This window comes from Choloepus didactylus, chromosome 6, assembly GCF_015220235.1.
Source record: "Choloepus didactylus isolate mChoDid1 chromosome 6, mChoDid1.pri, whole genome shotgun sequence".
Taxonomy (NCBI): Eukaryota; Metazoa; Chordata; class Mammalia; order Pilosa; family Megalonychidae; genus Choloepus; species Choloepus didactylus.
This window is the reverse complement of record NC_051312.1, coordinates 154764319-154781516: the sequence shown is the minus strand read 5'-3', so window position 1 is coordinate 154781516 and position 17198 is coordinate 154764319. Positions and strand designations below refer to the sequence as shown.

At 46.3% G+C, this 17198-nt stretch overlaps 1 protein-coding gene across 1 annotated transcript in view; it reads right to left on the bottom strand.

The window, feature by feature from the left end:
- Window positions 1–16443, bottom strand: part of LOC119538818 (beta-galactosidase-1-like protein 2) — a 53390-nt gene extending 36947 nt beyond the window's left edge. The window contains exons 1-2 of the mRNA XM_037842012.1: window positions 16316–16443; window positions 1833–2030 (exon numbers count right to left, since the gene is read on the bottom strand). Coding sequence (XP_037697940.1) covers window positions 1833–2030; window positions 16316–16401 — 284 coding nt within the window. The 5' untranslated portion in view covers window positions 16402–16443. The remainder of the gene's footprint in view (window positions 1–1832; window positions 2031–16315) is intronic.
- Window positions 16444–17198: the final 755 nt, after the last annotated feature.

Here is a 17198-nt window from a genome sequence, read left to right as displayed (position 1 = left end):
GGTGTCTAGGGGAGCCCTCTCCAAAGGCAAGGAACACACAGGTGAAGAGAGGGCTTCTCCCTTCCAATACAGACTCAAGAGTTTCATGTTTCAGCAAACATAGATTGTCCTGCTTTTGTAGGGCCAAATGCTTACCCTGCAATATGCTGACAATCCTCAGGAGTCGTATAAGGTGTGGATGTATCAGAACTTACTAAGCAAATAAATGGTTCCTTTTAAGGAGTCTTTCCTAGAGATCATACACATTTATTTCAACCATGCTGTCAGAACTCAGAACACTCTGTAACTCTTTTTAGAAACTGTCTTCAAAGCCAGTTGATAAATCACCCAAGAAAATCTATCTCCTTGATTTATAATCACAGATTTTTACTTGAAAATACCGAGCCTGAAAGACCACTTTATTTTGTAGACTCGGATCCAAATAATCTATTAGCAATTTCAAAGGGGGAAAAAAAACTACAAAAAGATCAAGATTTTTCACTACTGAGCCTATTTTTCAAATCAGTCACATATTCAATATTTTGAATGCCAATCACAGCTCTAGATGCTAGAATGATAGGCCACAGCATCTGAAGATAATTCCAAAAGAGGAGAGCTGACAACTCTGCAAATTACCTCACTACCCTCCCCGCTTCATGGGTCATGACTCCCAGAGGTGTAAGTCTCCCTGGCAACGTGGAATAGGACTCCCAGGGATGAGCCAGGCCCTGGCATCGTGGGATTGAGAAAGGTTTCTTGGAGCAAAAGGGGGAAAAGAAATGAAACAAAAAAAGTTTCCGTGGCTAAGAGATTTCAAATAGAGTCAAGAGGTCATTCTGGAGGTTATTCTTAATGCACTATATCGATATTCGTTTTTAGTTTTTAATGTATTAGAAGAGCTAGAAGGAAATACCTGAAACTGTTAGATACTCCTTTTTATTTTTTAGTGTATCAGAGTAGCTAGAAGGAAATACATGAAACTGTTGAATTGTAATCTGGTAGCGTTGATTCTCAATGATGATTGCATAACTACATAGCTTTTATCGTGTGACCATGTGACCGTGAAAACCTTGTGACTGACACTCTCTGGATCCAGTGTATGGGCAGAGGGGTAATAAAATAAAGACAAAAATATATATAAATAAAAGGGGGTAATATGGGGTATGGGATATTTTGGGTGTTCTTTTTTTTTATTTTTTTTTTTTTTATTTTTATTATTTTTGGAGGGAGTAATGAAAATGTTCTAAAATTGATTGTAGTGATGAATACACAACTATATGATGACACTGTGAGCACTGATTATATACTTTGGATGGATTATTTGTTGTGTGACTACATCTCAATAAAATTGCATTAAAAAAAGAAAAAAAAAAAAAAGGAGTGCTGAGCACTGCTGGAATGCAGCCTCTCCAGATAGTTTTCCATACCTATTAGTTGTAAACATTTATGGGTGTAGGGAGGCTTGCTTGCCTCTAACAATTACTTGTGATAATTTAATCACCTCCTACATCTATACTCACTGCCTTCGTCTTCGCTACTTTCTTTTGCCCAACATTGCTCTGTCTGCTCCTTGGACCTTACAGCCATTTCACATCTTATCATCCCCATAATTTAGAGGTCTGTAGGGCTAGAAGGAAGGAGTGCTGGCTTGCCCATCAGACCTAAGAAGAGGGTGTGGGCTAGCTCCTCCTCCCATATTTTTCCTCACAGAGCTTAGCCCCAGGCTTTGCTTACACTGCAGCTCACTGGGATTTAGGATGCGATAAGGCTCATCCATCCCAAACACAAGGAAAACCCCAAGGCCAGGCTGGCCGGCCTGCTGATGGCATGGTGGCTAGGGGCACAGCACTCACGTAGTGAGGGTATTCAAGCCACAGGCTTTCAACTTTAGCAGGCGGTCCCGCCAGTATTCCCTGGGCACCCGGAAGTAGTGGATGGAACCCCCGAAGATCCAGAAGGTGGAGTCCTCCAGCACAAAGTTTTGGCCTTTGGCCTGCAGCCCAGCTTGACGATGCCTTAGCCATGGAGGGATGAGATGATACCAGTCCAATCTGGGGAGAGGAAAGACAGGCATGAAACCCTGGGGCTCACCTTTTGGCAGCAAGCAGGAGCCCAGGGAAGAAACGGATTCTTCTTCTCCTGCACAGGCCCTGAAAGGGTGTTCAAAGCTCCCAACCTCCAAAGCAGTCAAACCTTGGAAGATGTCTTTCTTCAGCCCCACTTGTGCAGCTGGGCCCAGCTGCAGGGCAGGAGCCAGCTGACGGTGCCATCAGGAACAAGACACACACAATTTTCAACATGAAGGAGAGAGCGCAGTGGGGCCACTCTGACACAGGAAAGGGGTTCTCAGCAGGCTGGGAAGCTGTCCTACATAACTGGAGACACAGGACAGGTGGAGCGCACAGGTTCCTACGATGGCCAGCTCTCCTGGGCCATCGACTAAATGCTAAAGCAACAGCTACTTCGAATAGTACCTCTGAGGCGGCTCATGGTCACAGCTACCCGAATCTAGGTGCAGATACCTGGAAAGAGGCACCTGGTTAGACACAGCATCTGTTCAATGACCACACCTCCAGGTCTTAGGGATTTTCTGAGGATCAAATGTCAGCCAAGAGATACTCTGGCATGACAGCTCCACCTGGGGAGGCTGCTGGAAAGCTTCAGTTCCTTTGTAAAGGCGCCTCTGAGTATCTCTTGGGTTGAGCAAGGGGACCCACCTCAAATGGGTCCCAGTGACTCACACCCAGAATTCCCTCCCGTCCCTCCCTTGCTTCTTCACTTGGGGCAAGAGCCGGTCATAGGAGAGACCAAGCCCTCTACTGAAGGCAGAGAGAGAAAGCCAGAGAGAAACCGGTGGCTGGAAAGTTGCCAGCTAGGAAGTTGGGGACAGAAACCAATAGTATGAGTGCATCTGGGGCAAAAGCCATGCTGCTTGGTGCTTGCTTCCTCAGTCAGTCTCGTGGCAGCTCCAGATGCTTGGGGCAGCAGCTGGCAAGGCCCCTTTGCAAGCAGCAGCTCCCTCAATTGCTGGCAACTTTTCAGCTCACTTTGTAACCCAGTTTGAGATGGCACAGCTTGGGGGACTCATGTTGGTTAAGTTTTGGCTACCATTCCCACAATTACTCCTACGTGCACTGTGGGGGCTGCTGTCTCTCAGAAGGAGCTCAGTGGGGGCGGGGAGCAGCCAATGTGACCTGGGAGTCAGCAGTTCTCTGCACCCTGCAAAGATGCAGCCCTCTCCAAAGCGCCTGTGGGCAAATGGCAGAGGTCACAGGAGAGGGCAGGCAGATTCACGCTGCACGCCCACAGCCAACCTCCAGGCACACTCGGGGATGCTGTCTGACATCCCCTGCTCTCCCTCCAGCTCCGCCACCACCATCTCCTTCCACTTGGCCCTCGTCCTACACATCCACCAGCTTCTCCTCCACCTGCAGTTCCGGTATTTCAGCTCTGCACCTGAACTTGCACACCCTCCTCCGTCAACCAGCTGGAACCCAGCTATTATTGGGACCACATCTGTAAATGGCATTTAGTGATTTGCTCTGTGCCCCCCAGACCTCAGTCCCCTCCCCCACAAATGTTCCTTGAGACCACAGATGTTACATATTACCTATGAGGAGTTCTGATACACGTAGTCTTCATCCCACTGCACGTGCCAATCACTGCAATTCTGCATCCTAGTGCTGATACAGAAGCAGAGATGGCCAGGCCTGGTGTCCTGGGCATGCGATCTGCACGGTCACATGGACCTACACTCAGAAGGGCCCCACACTTGGCCTAACACTCCACTCTCACCATATTGAAATCTTTAATAACTTTTAAAGGTTCTCACATTTTTATTTTGCCCTGGGCCCTGCAAATGATGTAGCCAGTCTTAGAGATGGCCAATGATAGACAGACAGCTAGAGACAGAGATAGATGATAGATAGATAGAGATGATGGGGGAGAGACAGCTATGGATAATTGTCGAAGAAATGCTCTAAACCACCCAGGTGGTGTTAGAGAGGCTTCACATTCAGGTCTTGAAGGCAGAGAATACAAGAAAGGGTACTCTGGCAAAGGAAACTTGGGCAAAAGCACATGAAAGTGTAATTGATTCAGGGAACAGATCAGCTCAACAGAGACGGGCTTCATGAGAGAGGGACATTGAGGGAAAATAAGCCTGAGAAGAGAGGGGACAAGCTGGATAGGGAAAGAACACTGGAGACAAGCAGGGCGGTTAGCAGGCTGTATGACAGTCTGCTCCTGCCAGTGCTACTCAAAAGTGTGGCCGTGGACGGGAGCTCATCGCAAACTCATTCTCGCTGAGATATGGACAGAACTTGAGAGCAGGCATTAAGATACTTCTAGAGCAGTGAGGGATTTTATGTCTGCTGAACTTAATTTTAAAAAGCTAGGTCATGTACTTTGTATATCTATTCTCTTCAGTTCATTTTTCTAGGAATTTATTTTTGCTGTATTTTATGAAGTATTAGAAATGTAAATAAAAATGGAAGAAAGATTTTTCATCACAAAAAGATGGAGATGCACTGCTTCTGGAGCAGAAATGACAGCCTGGCCTTGGGCAGTTGTGGTAAATGGGGATGGGAGGACAAAGATTGACCAAGTCAAATACACCGGACTTGGCAATCTACTGAAGGCAGGAGAGGAGCGTGAGCTCACCTAACCAGCAGGCTTCCCAGCACTTCACCAAAAGGTGAGGGCTTGCCACAGCGCTTCTCCAGGCTGGCAGCATGTTTGAATCACCCGGGAGCTCTCACAGGTGGCCCAGGCCCACCCTGACCAGCTCACTGCGTCCGGAGGTGGGGCACAGCTATCAGTAATTTATTCCTTAAAAGCTTCCCAGTGGATTCTATTGTGCCTGTTGAGAGCCACTGGCCTGGAAAAGGTTTTCAGGAGGGCCTAGGATGGCCAGAGCCTAGGAGTTGACTCTGGCATTGCTGACGACTTGAAAATTTGTCCAGGGCCACCCATAAGCAAAGATTATTTTTACCTATTTTTTCCTACGTCTCAGAGCCCCTAGGACCCAAAACTTACACCGAAGCTACAGGACTACAATGCTGCTACATTATACATGAAAGAGTAATCTGTGGGTAACCTGCCAACCTAATCACCACTTTTTTCTTTTTCTAATGGGAGACATTCCATGCTCCAACAAGTGATTTACTGATGTCATTTTAGAACACAGTTCTTCCAAAGGACTAGCTGTATGCCAGGCAGGGGTGGGGTGAAAACAAAAGCAGTATCTACAAGGGGGAGATGTGGGCAGAATCCTCAGTGGCAATGTCATCTGGGGTTAGTAACACTAGACTACTGGCAGGGGTTTCTTCATCTGCAAAACAGGGCTACTGCTTAGAAAGGTGGCTGCATGCAGAGAACTCCTCCATGTGATGTTAAAGCCTCTTATCACCATGAAATAAACTTATTTTAGCATGCTTTTGCATATAAGAGAATAACTTTTATGGGTTTTTTTTTATGTCCTTGATAAGGAGTAATCCCTACTTTTCTATTCTTTTTCCCCATCCAATTTAGCATATAATTCTATTTTATGTGCTAAACTTTGCGCCAAGTCACCTTATTATCATTTCTAAAATTTTACAACAGAAGCTTCGGTCCACTGGGATCCTATCAGACCAATCCAGCCCTGGGCCAGGGATTAGCTAACTACAGCTGCTGGTCAAATGCAGCCTGCCTCCAATCCTAATACGGCCTGCAAGTAAAGCATGCTTTTCATACTGTTAAATGGTTGAAAAAGATGAACTAATAATTTTTGTGACACATGAAAACTACGGAATTCAAATGTCTTTGTCCACAAATAGTTTTATTGGCACAGGGCCACGTCCATTTGTTCATTTCTTGTCTAGGGATGCTTTCGAGCCGCAATGGCATGGTTGAGTAGCTGCAAAAGCGACCATCTGATTCACACTGTCTAAAGCTTCCCACACTGCAGGCACAGGAGAGTTTGTCTATGTCTCCCTTGGTTTTGACCACATCTGCTTCAGAGGACACAACCTGCCCGCATTCTCCACCCTTTTAACTTCAAACTCACCCAACTTACCTGAAACACCACAACCACCAGGTTCTCCCTATCAGGCACCCTTCTAGGCACACCCCAGGCTAACAGGAGTAAGAGCTGGATGGACATGTTCCTTTCTTAAAAACAGGAGCACATTGGCAGTCAGGCAGTAAACACACACACACACACACACACACACACACACACAATCTCACTGTTCTTAAAAGAGAGTGTGATGATAAAAATTAGCGATCACCCCACCAGGTAGCAATCTATATTCACTGGCCAAAACTTCCAGAGAACACACTCCAGTTCCCTACTAAAGCACACACTAGGGACTCCGACTTTTCTTTGTATGTTTCCCTGAACATTGTTGAGAGCCTCTTCTCCCCACCACCTGAGAGCAAAGGAGGCAGCAGACATGGTTGGAAGGGGCCTCTCTGACCTCTTATTCTAACATAGACCCCTCGTTGATGATTCATCATTAGGCAACCAACTCCCTCACCTAGAAAATCCAGGTGGCAGTCCCCACAGACTACAGTGAGGTTCCTCAGTGATGCACACATTCCAGGCTTGCCCACAGGGACTCCCACAACATAACAAACCAGCTAGGTTGACTTCGCCAGGTGTGGCCTGCAGACAGCAGGGTATCTGCATCTAGAGCACATTAAAGATACAGATGTTCAGGCCTCACCTGAGATCAATGGGATCAAAACTGGCATCTTACCTAGATCCTGCAGTTACCTTTGAGAAACACTAATCCACAGCTTCTCCTCTAATATAGTCTTCCTTGACAAAGCTTTTCTTTGCTAGTCTCTTTATACCCTACCACTTTCTAGATTTTTCTTAAAAAAAAGTTTTCCCAATGCTTATCTAGGGGCAAGAATAAATTGTGCAAACAAAAAAAAAGCTGTTCTCAAATTCCAAATTCTGGAGAATTCAACTTTTTCCTTCCTTCCTGGGGAGGTTACTAGAGAAGCGTGTTTCCAAACTTTAATAAATGGGCTGAAGAATTCACTGAGAAAATAGGGATGATAAATGTCAAGTTTCTCAAAGGAATTCAGGGTGAAAAAATGAGATGATACACATTAGTGCTTCATAAACAGCAAAGCACCATACAAATAGTTATTAATGTTGATACTGATCATTAATATTCATGATCAAATATATTAATAATAACCCACACAACTTCCTGACTAATAAACTCAGTAACAATCATATAAAGGAAGTACAACCAGTGTGGTTGTATCTGAACGCTTTAAAGGTCAGCAAGCCTTCCTTCTAAATTATGCTCGTAACCACGGAGCAAATCCTGAAGAAGCCCAGCTCGTTTCAATTGCTTTTTCTAGTGAGCAATTTATTCATGATGAAGCTTTCTGTGTAAAATGAAGCCATGGGTACCTGCCTGCTTTCTAGCTGGGGCTTATATTAACACTTTCTTCTGGAAATCACGCTGCCTTTCTAGTTTTGCTTTATTTTTAGGGTAAGTGGCCCTTTACTGACCTGGAAAAAATTAAGCAACAGGTCTTGGTCACCGACCTGCACGTGGTCCCTGGGTTGCTCTGAGTCCTTCCCTGCTCCCCCACCTAGAAAACCCAGGTGGCAGTCCCCACAGACTACAGTGAGGTTCCTCAGTGATGCACACATTCCAGGCTTGCCCACAGGGACTCCCACAACATAACAAACCGGCTACACCCTTACCATCGAGCCCTGGCAGCTTCCTTTTGGTATGTGGGAATGGGGCCTGCCCTATTTGTGCTATAGACTGGACAATATATAGACACAAAAATAGGCTGTAAAAACTGAATGGAGATGAGAAAATAATAGGTGTAATGGAAACATAAACAGAGGACTTAGGTTCTACTGCACCCTGGGCGACGCACTCTCATCAGGCTTGGACTGGCTACGACTGAAGGGGGGGCAGTTTTCTTACTCTTTATTTTAGACATTGAAGTGGACCATGAGGCCAAAAGGGACAAGGCAGGCTGGATGCCACTGGATATGGTAAAAATGCTGGGTGGATGAGCCTGAATGTAAAAGAATGGAGAGTGGGTGACAGGTGAATCACCTCTTTCACTTGCAATGGGCCCACAAAATTGACTCTCAGGTTTCAGAGGGTCTTACAGTGTCACTGGGGTGGGAGAAGAGCCAGCTCCAGCCACCTCCTTGGATGATCTCCTTTAAGGACAGGTCTTGAAATATTCCTGGCCCTGCCAAAAGCCATCCCTGCATCACCTGATACTCCTGAAAATGTTGGTCGGCGGCAGCGGCCTTGTGGGTGTGGGAGCCTCCCTGGGGGGATCAGAGCCATTGTTTGAGTCACCGGTTCTACGATGCAGAGTCTGAACCAGACAAAAGGTAAACAGGGATCCATGCACTTGACAGAGCCGAGTCAGCATCTTGAACTTTTAAGGCACAATGGTCTCCAGCAGAGACCAGGCAGAACTCACATGTTTAGGGTGTCAAGGGTATGGATTGCTGGGCTCATGAGGCAGGAAGTGCACTCCAAGGGCATAAGTCCCTGATGGCCCTGAGGGCCTGTTATTGTAGGTGCACTGGCTTATCCTAGACGATGGCTTACCCCTTCCATTTCCAGGTACGCTGTCATTCTCCTACGGGCCCTAGGCAGAGACTCCTCCAAATCCAGGTCCAGGATGTCATACTAAGATGCTGGCCAAAAAAACCCTCGCCTCTTCATTCATTCAAGGGGTCATAAGAGACACCATTATTTAGATGGTCCAAAAGATGGCATCACATATAAATTTCCTCCCTTGTGTCTAAAATGCAAATTTCCATTCAGCATTCTCAAAGTTCTGATGAGGTGGCAGGCTCCCTTGAGGTCCACTTTCACTGGACATCCTGTTCCCTTAGACTGGTCCACTAAAGGATTTTTCAATCCTGCCAATCTTCAGTTCTCTCCTCCCTCCACAGGGAGTCTGAGGGCCTGAGGAAGTAGTTATTCTTCTGTTCAGCCCAGGTCAGTGCCCTTAAAGCCTCTATACCAAAATACTGCCTCTTGGATCAATCCTTGGACCCCAAGAACTTCAGTGCCAGGGAAATGGAACTCTGCATCTGTGTCCAGCCCAGCTTTCCAGATGCTCTTCTTGGCATGGGCCCAATGCTTTGGGCTACTGCTTTCCTGGGAGAGACACTAAAACTCCCAATAGGGCTTCCGAAAGCAAATACACTCATTTTGCTAGAGATCAGTGGCACTACTGCAATCCCAGCATCTCTATCTTTGAAGGGCTTATGAACTGGCTTTTAGGTTAGCCAGGAACTGACCTAGCACCCAGGCCCCAGCAAGCCAGCCCAGGTGGTTCCTCCACGACCCAAGGACAAGGTTAGTGCTTCAGAGGACATCTTCTAAATAATGTAGGAAGTTGGTAGAGGAATAAGATTAGTTTACTGGACCAAAACGTTCAGGTCCAATAGCGAAATAACAAAAACCCTTCATTAGTGATCAATCACATAGAAAACAATCCAAGGGTCTTGATGTTATGTGACACTATCCTTCTATCTTGGGAAAAATTTCCATTGATAGTACCATAAATTGAAAAAGTATTGTATCTCAACCTAGAGAGAAGTGAGAACTGTATTAGATATCTAAAAATGGCTCTACTGTATGATAACCAGACTCTGACCCTGGAGATGCTTGTAGGGTCTGAATGAAATGATTTCACGAAACAGGGAACAAAACAAATGTTAAATGTTTTGTAAAGTCCACCACAAGGGGCTTATCTACAAAGACATATAAGAGATGGGCTAGTTCTTACAAGACATAAAGAATCTATATTGCTCCCCACAGACCAAATAGAATTTTCTCCTTCAGACTACAGAGTTGAGCTCACAATCTCCTTTACACAGATTCAACAGAAATAGAACGTGCTATACTGGAAATGTCTATCAAGATTTAGAAGGAATATTCCTAATGATCAGCAATTCTTCTTAAATGAGAAATATGTCTTGCAGATATTTGCTCCAACTTTGTTTGCAGTAGCTAGAAGATTGCAAACAATCAATGCCCATCAATAGGGAATGGTTTAAATAAATTATGTGTCTAATGGACAGATGGGGGAATATGTATAACCATATTCTTGTATATATACAGAATATCTGGAAAGAAACCATCTTCAGTAGGCCCCTCTGGTAAGGTGGGAGGAGAAAACTAGATGCCAGGAATTGAAGTGCCTTTTCACTATATTCCCTTTTGTATTGTTTGAATTTCTTCATGGTCATATATTCTCTCTCACACACACACGCAAACTTTTAAGATAAACACAATTTGTTCTGAAGAGAACAGCCTGGCTAATTCAGTCTTGCCAAGCTCACAACACAGAAGTAGTTGAGTATCAATTAAGAGACTCTAATGGGCAGGTGCCAGTCAAGAAAAGTTTGCTTCCGTACATGAGCCCCTAAAACGATCCCCTGCCCTTCTATGCAAGAAGAAGTCACATGTGATAGGGGCTCTTTTCCAATATAGCCTCTAATATCCACAGCAAGCAACAGTTAAAAGCGAGTAGAAAAGAAGCCAGAAATACCTGCACACCAAAACAACTGAGCCAGATGATGGAGACGGGGGTGAGGATGGGGGACCTGGACTTGAGTCCTTTTCAAGCACTAAATGTTCTGAAAACTTCTTTTCTCCAAGTCTCCATGCTCTGGCAGCTCCAGAATTCTTGCTCCTCAGAAGAGCAGTCAAGGTGACAAAATGGAACTCTGAGTCATTTCACCAGAGTCTAAGTGCCTTTATTTTGCTTGCTACTTCCTTGACCCAAGGGGCAGAGAATACTTTGGCCAACTTTCTGATATTTCTGCTGCCAAGGCCACGTGGCTCTCTGCCCCCAGTCCTGCGGGTATCCCAGTCATTTTCATTGCAAATGCACCGATAATGGCAATACTCCTCTTCCCAGACAGCTCAGGACTCCTTCGGTTGCTGGCTGGCGTGGCAACTCAATCTTCCCAGCTCAGGGTGCAGAGGGGCTCAGCCCTCCCACCTCTTCCTGACTACACACCCCTGCCCAGGTAGCCTTGCTACTGCACTTACCTCAGAGAGGCAACTGCTGAAAGGAACACTTCCCTGATGCTGAAAAATTCACTACTAGAAAATCAAAGGCACAGTTCAAAGAGATTGAATATTCCAGAGAATATGACTCAGGCCTCAAGCAGAGTAGTCCTAAAATATGCAAAGCTCATAAAACCAATTACCTCACAGAAGGACAGAAAGAGAGACACAATTAGTCCACATACCTTTGTGTTTTGGTTTGCTAAAGCTGATGAAATGCAATATACCAGAAATGGACTGGCTTTTACAATGGCGATTTATTAGCTTACAAATTTACAATTCTAAGGCTGTGAAAATGTCCAAATCAAGGCATCAACAGGACAATACTTGTTCCTGAAGAAAGGCTGCTGGCCATCCAGGGCTCCTCTGTCACACGACCAGGCACATGGTGAAGTCTGCTGGTGCTTCTCTCCCGGTTTCGTTGCTCTCAGCTTCTGGCTACTCCGTCTGTGCTTTCTTTGTGAGTTTCTGTGTGTTTCTCTCTCTGTCAGCTTCTGTGTCTGTTTCTGTCTTCTCCTCTTATAAAGGACTCCAGTAAGAGGATGCCTCAACTGAAATAACCTAATCCAAAGGTCCCACCCACAATAGGTCTACACCCACAGGAATGGACTGGCTTTAAGAACATGATCTTCTGGGGTTCATAAAGCCTCCAAACCCTCCCAACTTGGAAGACAGGACTGGCCATGATTTGGATCAAAGAAAGTGACCGGAATTGCTAAGTTACATCCTTTTCTTTCCCACAGGCAGTGCTTAGGATCAGATCCGGAACCCAAGTGGGACCAGTGCAAGAACAAGGAGTCCCTCCAAGCTGAGAGAAGATGCAAACTCATCTTTGATGGGTCATGCTTTTTGGCTGCCCACCCAGAAACTTTTCTCTCTCCTGACTGTTGCCAGTGAAATTTCAGGCAGGAGAGATGCATCACTGATTAGACTATTGCTCAGTGAAGCATTTGTATCTAGGGAAAAACCACAAGGGATAACCATGCCTTGATTCCATGAAGCAGATATTCTTGTGTTCATTGAGTAAGAAGAGGACAGAGGATGGGAGGAACTAGCTCAAAGACTTCTGGCTCAGGCTGACACATGCCACACAGATCTCAAAACAATATGCTGAAAAAGGGATGGGCATATGCTAGGGCTGGCCAAACCTGGGTCAATTAGAATCCCCTTTTACAGGTACCCCTCTCCCTATGCACATACTAGTGAAGCATGTTGTGTTTCAGAGAGAGCTTCTCACATTTTCTTTGTTTGGGGGTTGATGATCAGAATTATCTGTGCTTATACCTTGCCACTAGCCCATCTTATGGAGGTGATTACAATCCACAGCTCTTATCAAATGACAACACACACATATAAACATGATATATGACACATGCAAACACAGATAGGGGTAGAGAGAGAGAGAGGATGCTACTTAGTCATTTTAACCCCTGACTCTAGGTTTGGCTGGGACCAGCTCTAGGCCTGACCTCCTCAGTCGTTGAGGAGCCAGTTCATTACTTTTCTTCTTAAGACAGGTTTGAGATGCGTTTCTGTCATTTGCACTGAGAGTGCCCTGAGCAGCCCAAATATGAAATTGGGTGGAAATTATCCAAAATGAAGAGCTATGTAAAAGCAGAACCTCTTCTAATGCGTGCAAAACAATGGCTGTATATATATTACCAGAATAAAAATTTTAAAAAGGCATAGAACTATACAATACAAAGAGTGAGTCCTAATGTAAACTATGGACTATAGTTAATAGTATAATGATATGTTTCATCAATTGTAACAAAGTTACCACTCTAATATAAAGTGTCAATAATAGGGAAAATTGTGTGTATGAGGGGGTATATGGAAACTGTATTTTCTGCGTGATTTTTCTGTAAACCTATAATCACTCTAATAAAAAAAAGAAGGAAATACCTGAAGCAGCTCAAACATAGCTACAAGTAAATTGAATTCTAGGTTCTTTATTAGGATACCACTAACTTAGTTATTTGTAATGCTTCAAAAATATTATACATATGCTTTACAAGTATAATTTCAAAATTAATTGTTTTATCCAGTCACCTTTAAGGAAGGAGAATCCAGAATAGGATTGGAGCACAAGAAACATATCATCTCTTCAGCTTGTCTTTAAGTTCTGGATCAAACATGAATTACTTCATGTTAAAGGATTTTTATGGTTTTGAAAATTACTATATTATAGGTCTTATTTTAAATATGTTTTTGAAGTATTAACATAATTTACTTATTTTTACCTTCATATATTAGTTCTTATATGATATTTAAAAGAAATGAAACTGCATTTCTTTAGAAATATTGGACAGTTGAAAAATTCACCATCAAACTGTACTTTTCCCCTTATTTGGAATTAGAGGGATTTTACTGTAGTATATTTTGTTAATGTTTATCTTTTCTTAGCCTTTGATGCTGAATATTTTTACATGGTATCTGTAAATACAATACTGACTGAAATGAGTTAATCTAAAACCGTGAAACACAATAATTATTTTCTTATTTGGCACAATAAAGAAGTGATGTAAATGAAAAAAAAAAAAAAACAATATGCTGAGTGAAAGAGGCCGGAAGCTTCAAGATCGCATTTACATAAAACTCTAGAAAATGCAAATTAATCTGTTGTGGCGGCAAGTAGCAGATCAGTGGTTGGGATGGGGTGGGGGGCAGGAGGGAGGGATTACCGGGGGACACAAGGAATCTTTTGGGGGTGACGAATATTTTTACTATCTTAATTGTGGTGGTTTCACAAAGGGAAATATATTTCAAAACTTATCAAACTATACACTTTGAATATGTTTAGTTTATTGTATGCAATTATACTTCAACAAAAAAAAGACTTTAAGAAAACATCTATGGTTCAAGCTAATAAAACCTAAGACTGAGATCTTTCCCAAATTTCCTACTTCTTAGATAGAATGCAATCGAACAGACACGATTGACCATGAATCAGCCCAAGGAAGAGTTCGTGGAGAAGAATGGCTTCCACCAAGCAGCCTCCCATTTCCAGCTGCCGTCCACATACCTGCTTTCTGGGGTACACGACGAGAGCTGGTCCTGACAGCTCAGCCCCACAAAGCTCCACCCTGTGCAGATGGTTTCCGTGTGACCTACATGCCACTGGCCACAAATGTGCTCCCAACAACAGCTGGGAGAGGTCCCCGCCTCCCACTCAGTTAATGACCTAGCCCAGGCTGCAGTGAGGAAGGAGGAGGAAGAGACAAAGAGTATGTACGTTCTCCTCTGGCTTCCAGAGGTATTCAAGCAACTCTGCATCCCCAGTGTCCAGCCTAAGCTCGAAGAATTGGGTGGAAAGTGTCCACAACGGTGATGACCGAAATATATGAAATCTAAAGGATACTAAGAAATGGTCCTGATCCTGGTCCCGAGCTTCTCTGCCCTGTCTGATCTGCTAGAAAAGAAGGGGCAGCAGGCAAAACAGTGATCTTCTTAAGCATTACCAACTACTGCCATAGGCTTGAGTCACAGCTAGCATTCTCTGTTGCCGTTTCCAGGGTACTCACAGCCCTGACAGGCCACCTCCTAAGGTTACCCCACCTGGGAAAGGTGAACCCAACTGGGAGAAGACACACAGGTTTCCTGACAGTACTGTCAGCTGCCTGACACTTCATCTTCTATACCTCCCAACACCAGCAAGCCCACAGCCTCCTTCCCACCCCCTTCTCTGGAACATTAGAGAATACAGCAAATAGGGGTGTGCTAAAGGCTCCATCTACAGCCCCTCCATGATGCCTCTTCAATGATGACCTCACCCTGGGTCCCTTGCATGGACTGCTATGATCCTGACCTCAAAGGACAGACCAATAGCATGCTGCTTGCACAAATCTGGCCTTTCTCTGGATTCGTAGCTGATGTCTGCTCAGGTTGTTTCGATAAAATGCTGTAAAAGGGAGGCTCCTGTGCTCTGTGCTTTGAGTAACTCTCCCGAGGTTTGCATCAGTCCTGGACCTGGAGGAAGGCTCACTGTCCTAGCAGAGCCAGGGCCAGTCCTCAAAAAGGACTGAGTTAGCGATCCCAGCCAGATGAAGAAAAGCCTAGGGGACAACTGGGGAAACGAAATGCCTCTTAGGGTTTCTGGGCCCACAGTGATTTGAGCACCATTTCAATCTCGAAAACAATATATGACATCCGCACTATTTCAGAACAAAGGAAAGACGTGAATGGTATTTTTCTCCACCACGAAGACCCCTATCTCCGAGGAAGTTTAGAGATTAAATGAGAAGGGGATAGCACAGAATCAAAAGGTGAAGCTGAGGGCTGGTGTTCTTGAGGCCAGATCCAAGGGCTCAGACTTCAGCTTTTTTGACATTAACTCTTTCAGTGGCAAAGTGTTTGATGCTGCTGGCATGCTACCCCAGCAACAGAGAAGGTTTTGCATATGGAAAGTGCCAGGCATTGACCTGACCTCAAAAATACAGACAGGCTGTAGAATCCTATAAATAGATAGAGTTTAGAAAAAGTCTGGCCGAGGGCCCCTAGAAGACTTTAGCCCCGGCTGCGGGTAAATAATTTTCTCACCGAACCCAATGACTTGCCACCAAACACGTTTTGTGTTTTGTCGAGGGAAGAGGTGGAGGGAAGGGTGGACTAGCGACTGGTGAACGGAGAGTCAGTCTAGGGAGCAGGCATTCTAACCCTAGAACAGCGCCAATACATGCAGGGTCGAGGGTCTTGGAGGACCCACGACGGCGGCCTCCCTGTAACTTCTAGGTGGGCCAAGCCAGCCCCAGCGATGGGCACTGGAGCACGTGCGTCGGGCCCCCAAACCTCAGCTTCGCCTCTGCGGAACAGAGAGCTGTCCTGGCAGGCTAGATAGGAAATGTGGGGACTTGGGAAGGGCGGGATGGAGCTCTCCAAGGAAAGCTGGGGGTGGACAGTCACGGGGCGTCTAGGGGGAGCTGCAAGCTAGGCCTGCCGGCTTCCTCAGAGGACCGCGAATGTGCACTAGGAACGCCGAGCGGGACCTCGCTAGGAGCCTAAGAGGAGTTGGGGAAACTCTGAGCAGGAGGAGCGCAGGCCGGTGGCCGAGTGCCCGGAGGAACTGGGGGCTCCGAGGGGCGTCCCGGCACAGCCAGGGGTGCTGGTAGCCCCAAGAAGGAAGACGCCGAAGGGCTGCGCTCGTGCGGACTCGGGAATTCCCGGAGTGCGGTAACCCCAAGGGAGAAAACCCCAAGTGAGAGCAAGCCACTCGGAAACCCCCAAGTCTGGCGGAGCTGGGACGCACGCAGTCAGCTCACCTGCGGAGCACCAGGAAGCTCAGGATCACCAGCGCCAGGAGTGCGAGCCTCAGGCCCGGCCTGCGCCGTCCGCTGCACGCGCTCATCGCGGCTCTGCGCGCCCAGGGACCCGGCGCCTACTCCCGCCCGCCCGGCGCCGGCCGGTCACCCAGGCAACCACCAGCCCCGCCTGCGATCCCCTGGCCCCGCCCACGCTGACGCCCGCCCCGCCCTCCCCACCTGCGCCCATTGGCCCCGTCCGCCCGAATGCCCGACCCCGCCTGAGCCCATTGGCCCCGCTGGCCAGCCCCGCCTACCCGCTGCCTACCCCTGCCCATCCCCTTTGGCGCCACCCCTTCGGCTCCCGCGGGGCGCGCTCAGGGACCTACCCTGCGGGAGCAGGGCTGCTGGCGTCTGCGGCGTTTCTAGGTCTTCTGCAGCCGTGGATTGGCACCGTAAGTTTCTGAAGCTACTTTCCCTGCACGCAGTGTGCAGACAGGTGCAGAACTACTGGGCACATGCTCCCAGCCTTGCTTGCCCAGCAGAGGGACGCCGAGCCCCGCGGAAAGTCGCGCCGTCAGCTCAACATTAAGGAACCTGCGTTAAAGACGCCTGCTGAGAAAGGCAACCGACCCCGACTTTCAAATAATTTCAGTGGGGTGGGGGTTGGGTGGGTGGAAAAAGCATCGAAGCAGTGACTCGTGAAAAGTCAGGACGTTGTAGGATTTCTTTCTTCAAACTTTATGGCTCAGTTTAGTATATACGTGTATATGAATTTTGGGGATGAGGGTAGTGAAGGGAGAAGGCTGTAATGGGCGCCAAAAATATTATGTCTTTGGTGACTTCAAGTCTTAACCGATTCAGAAGCAATCACGAATCCAGCTCCTCCCAGGAACAAAATTAA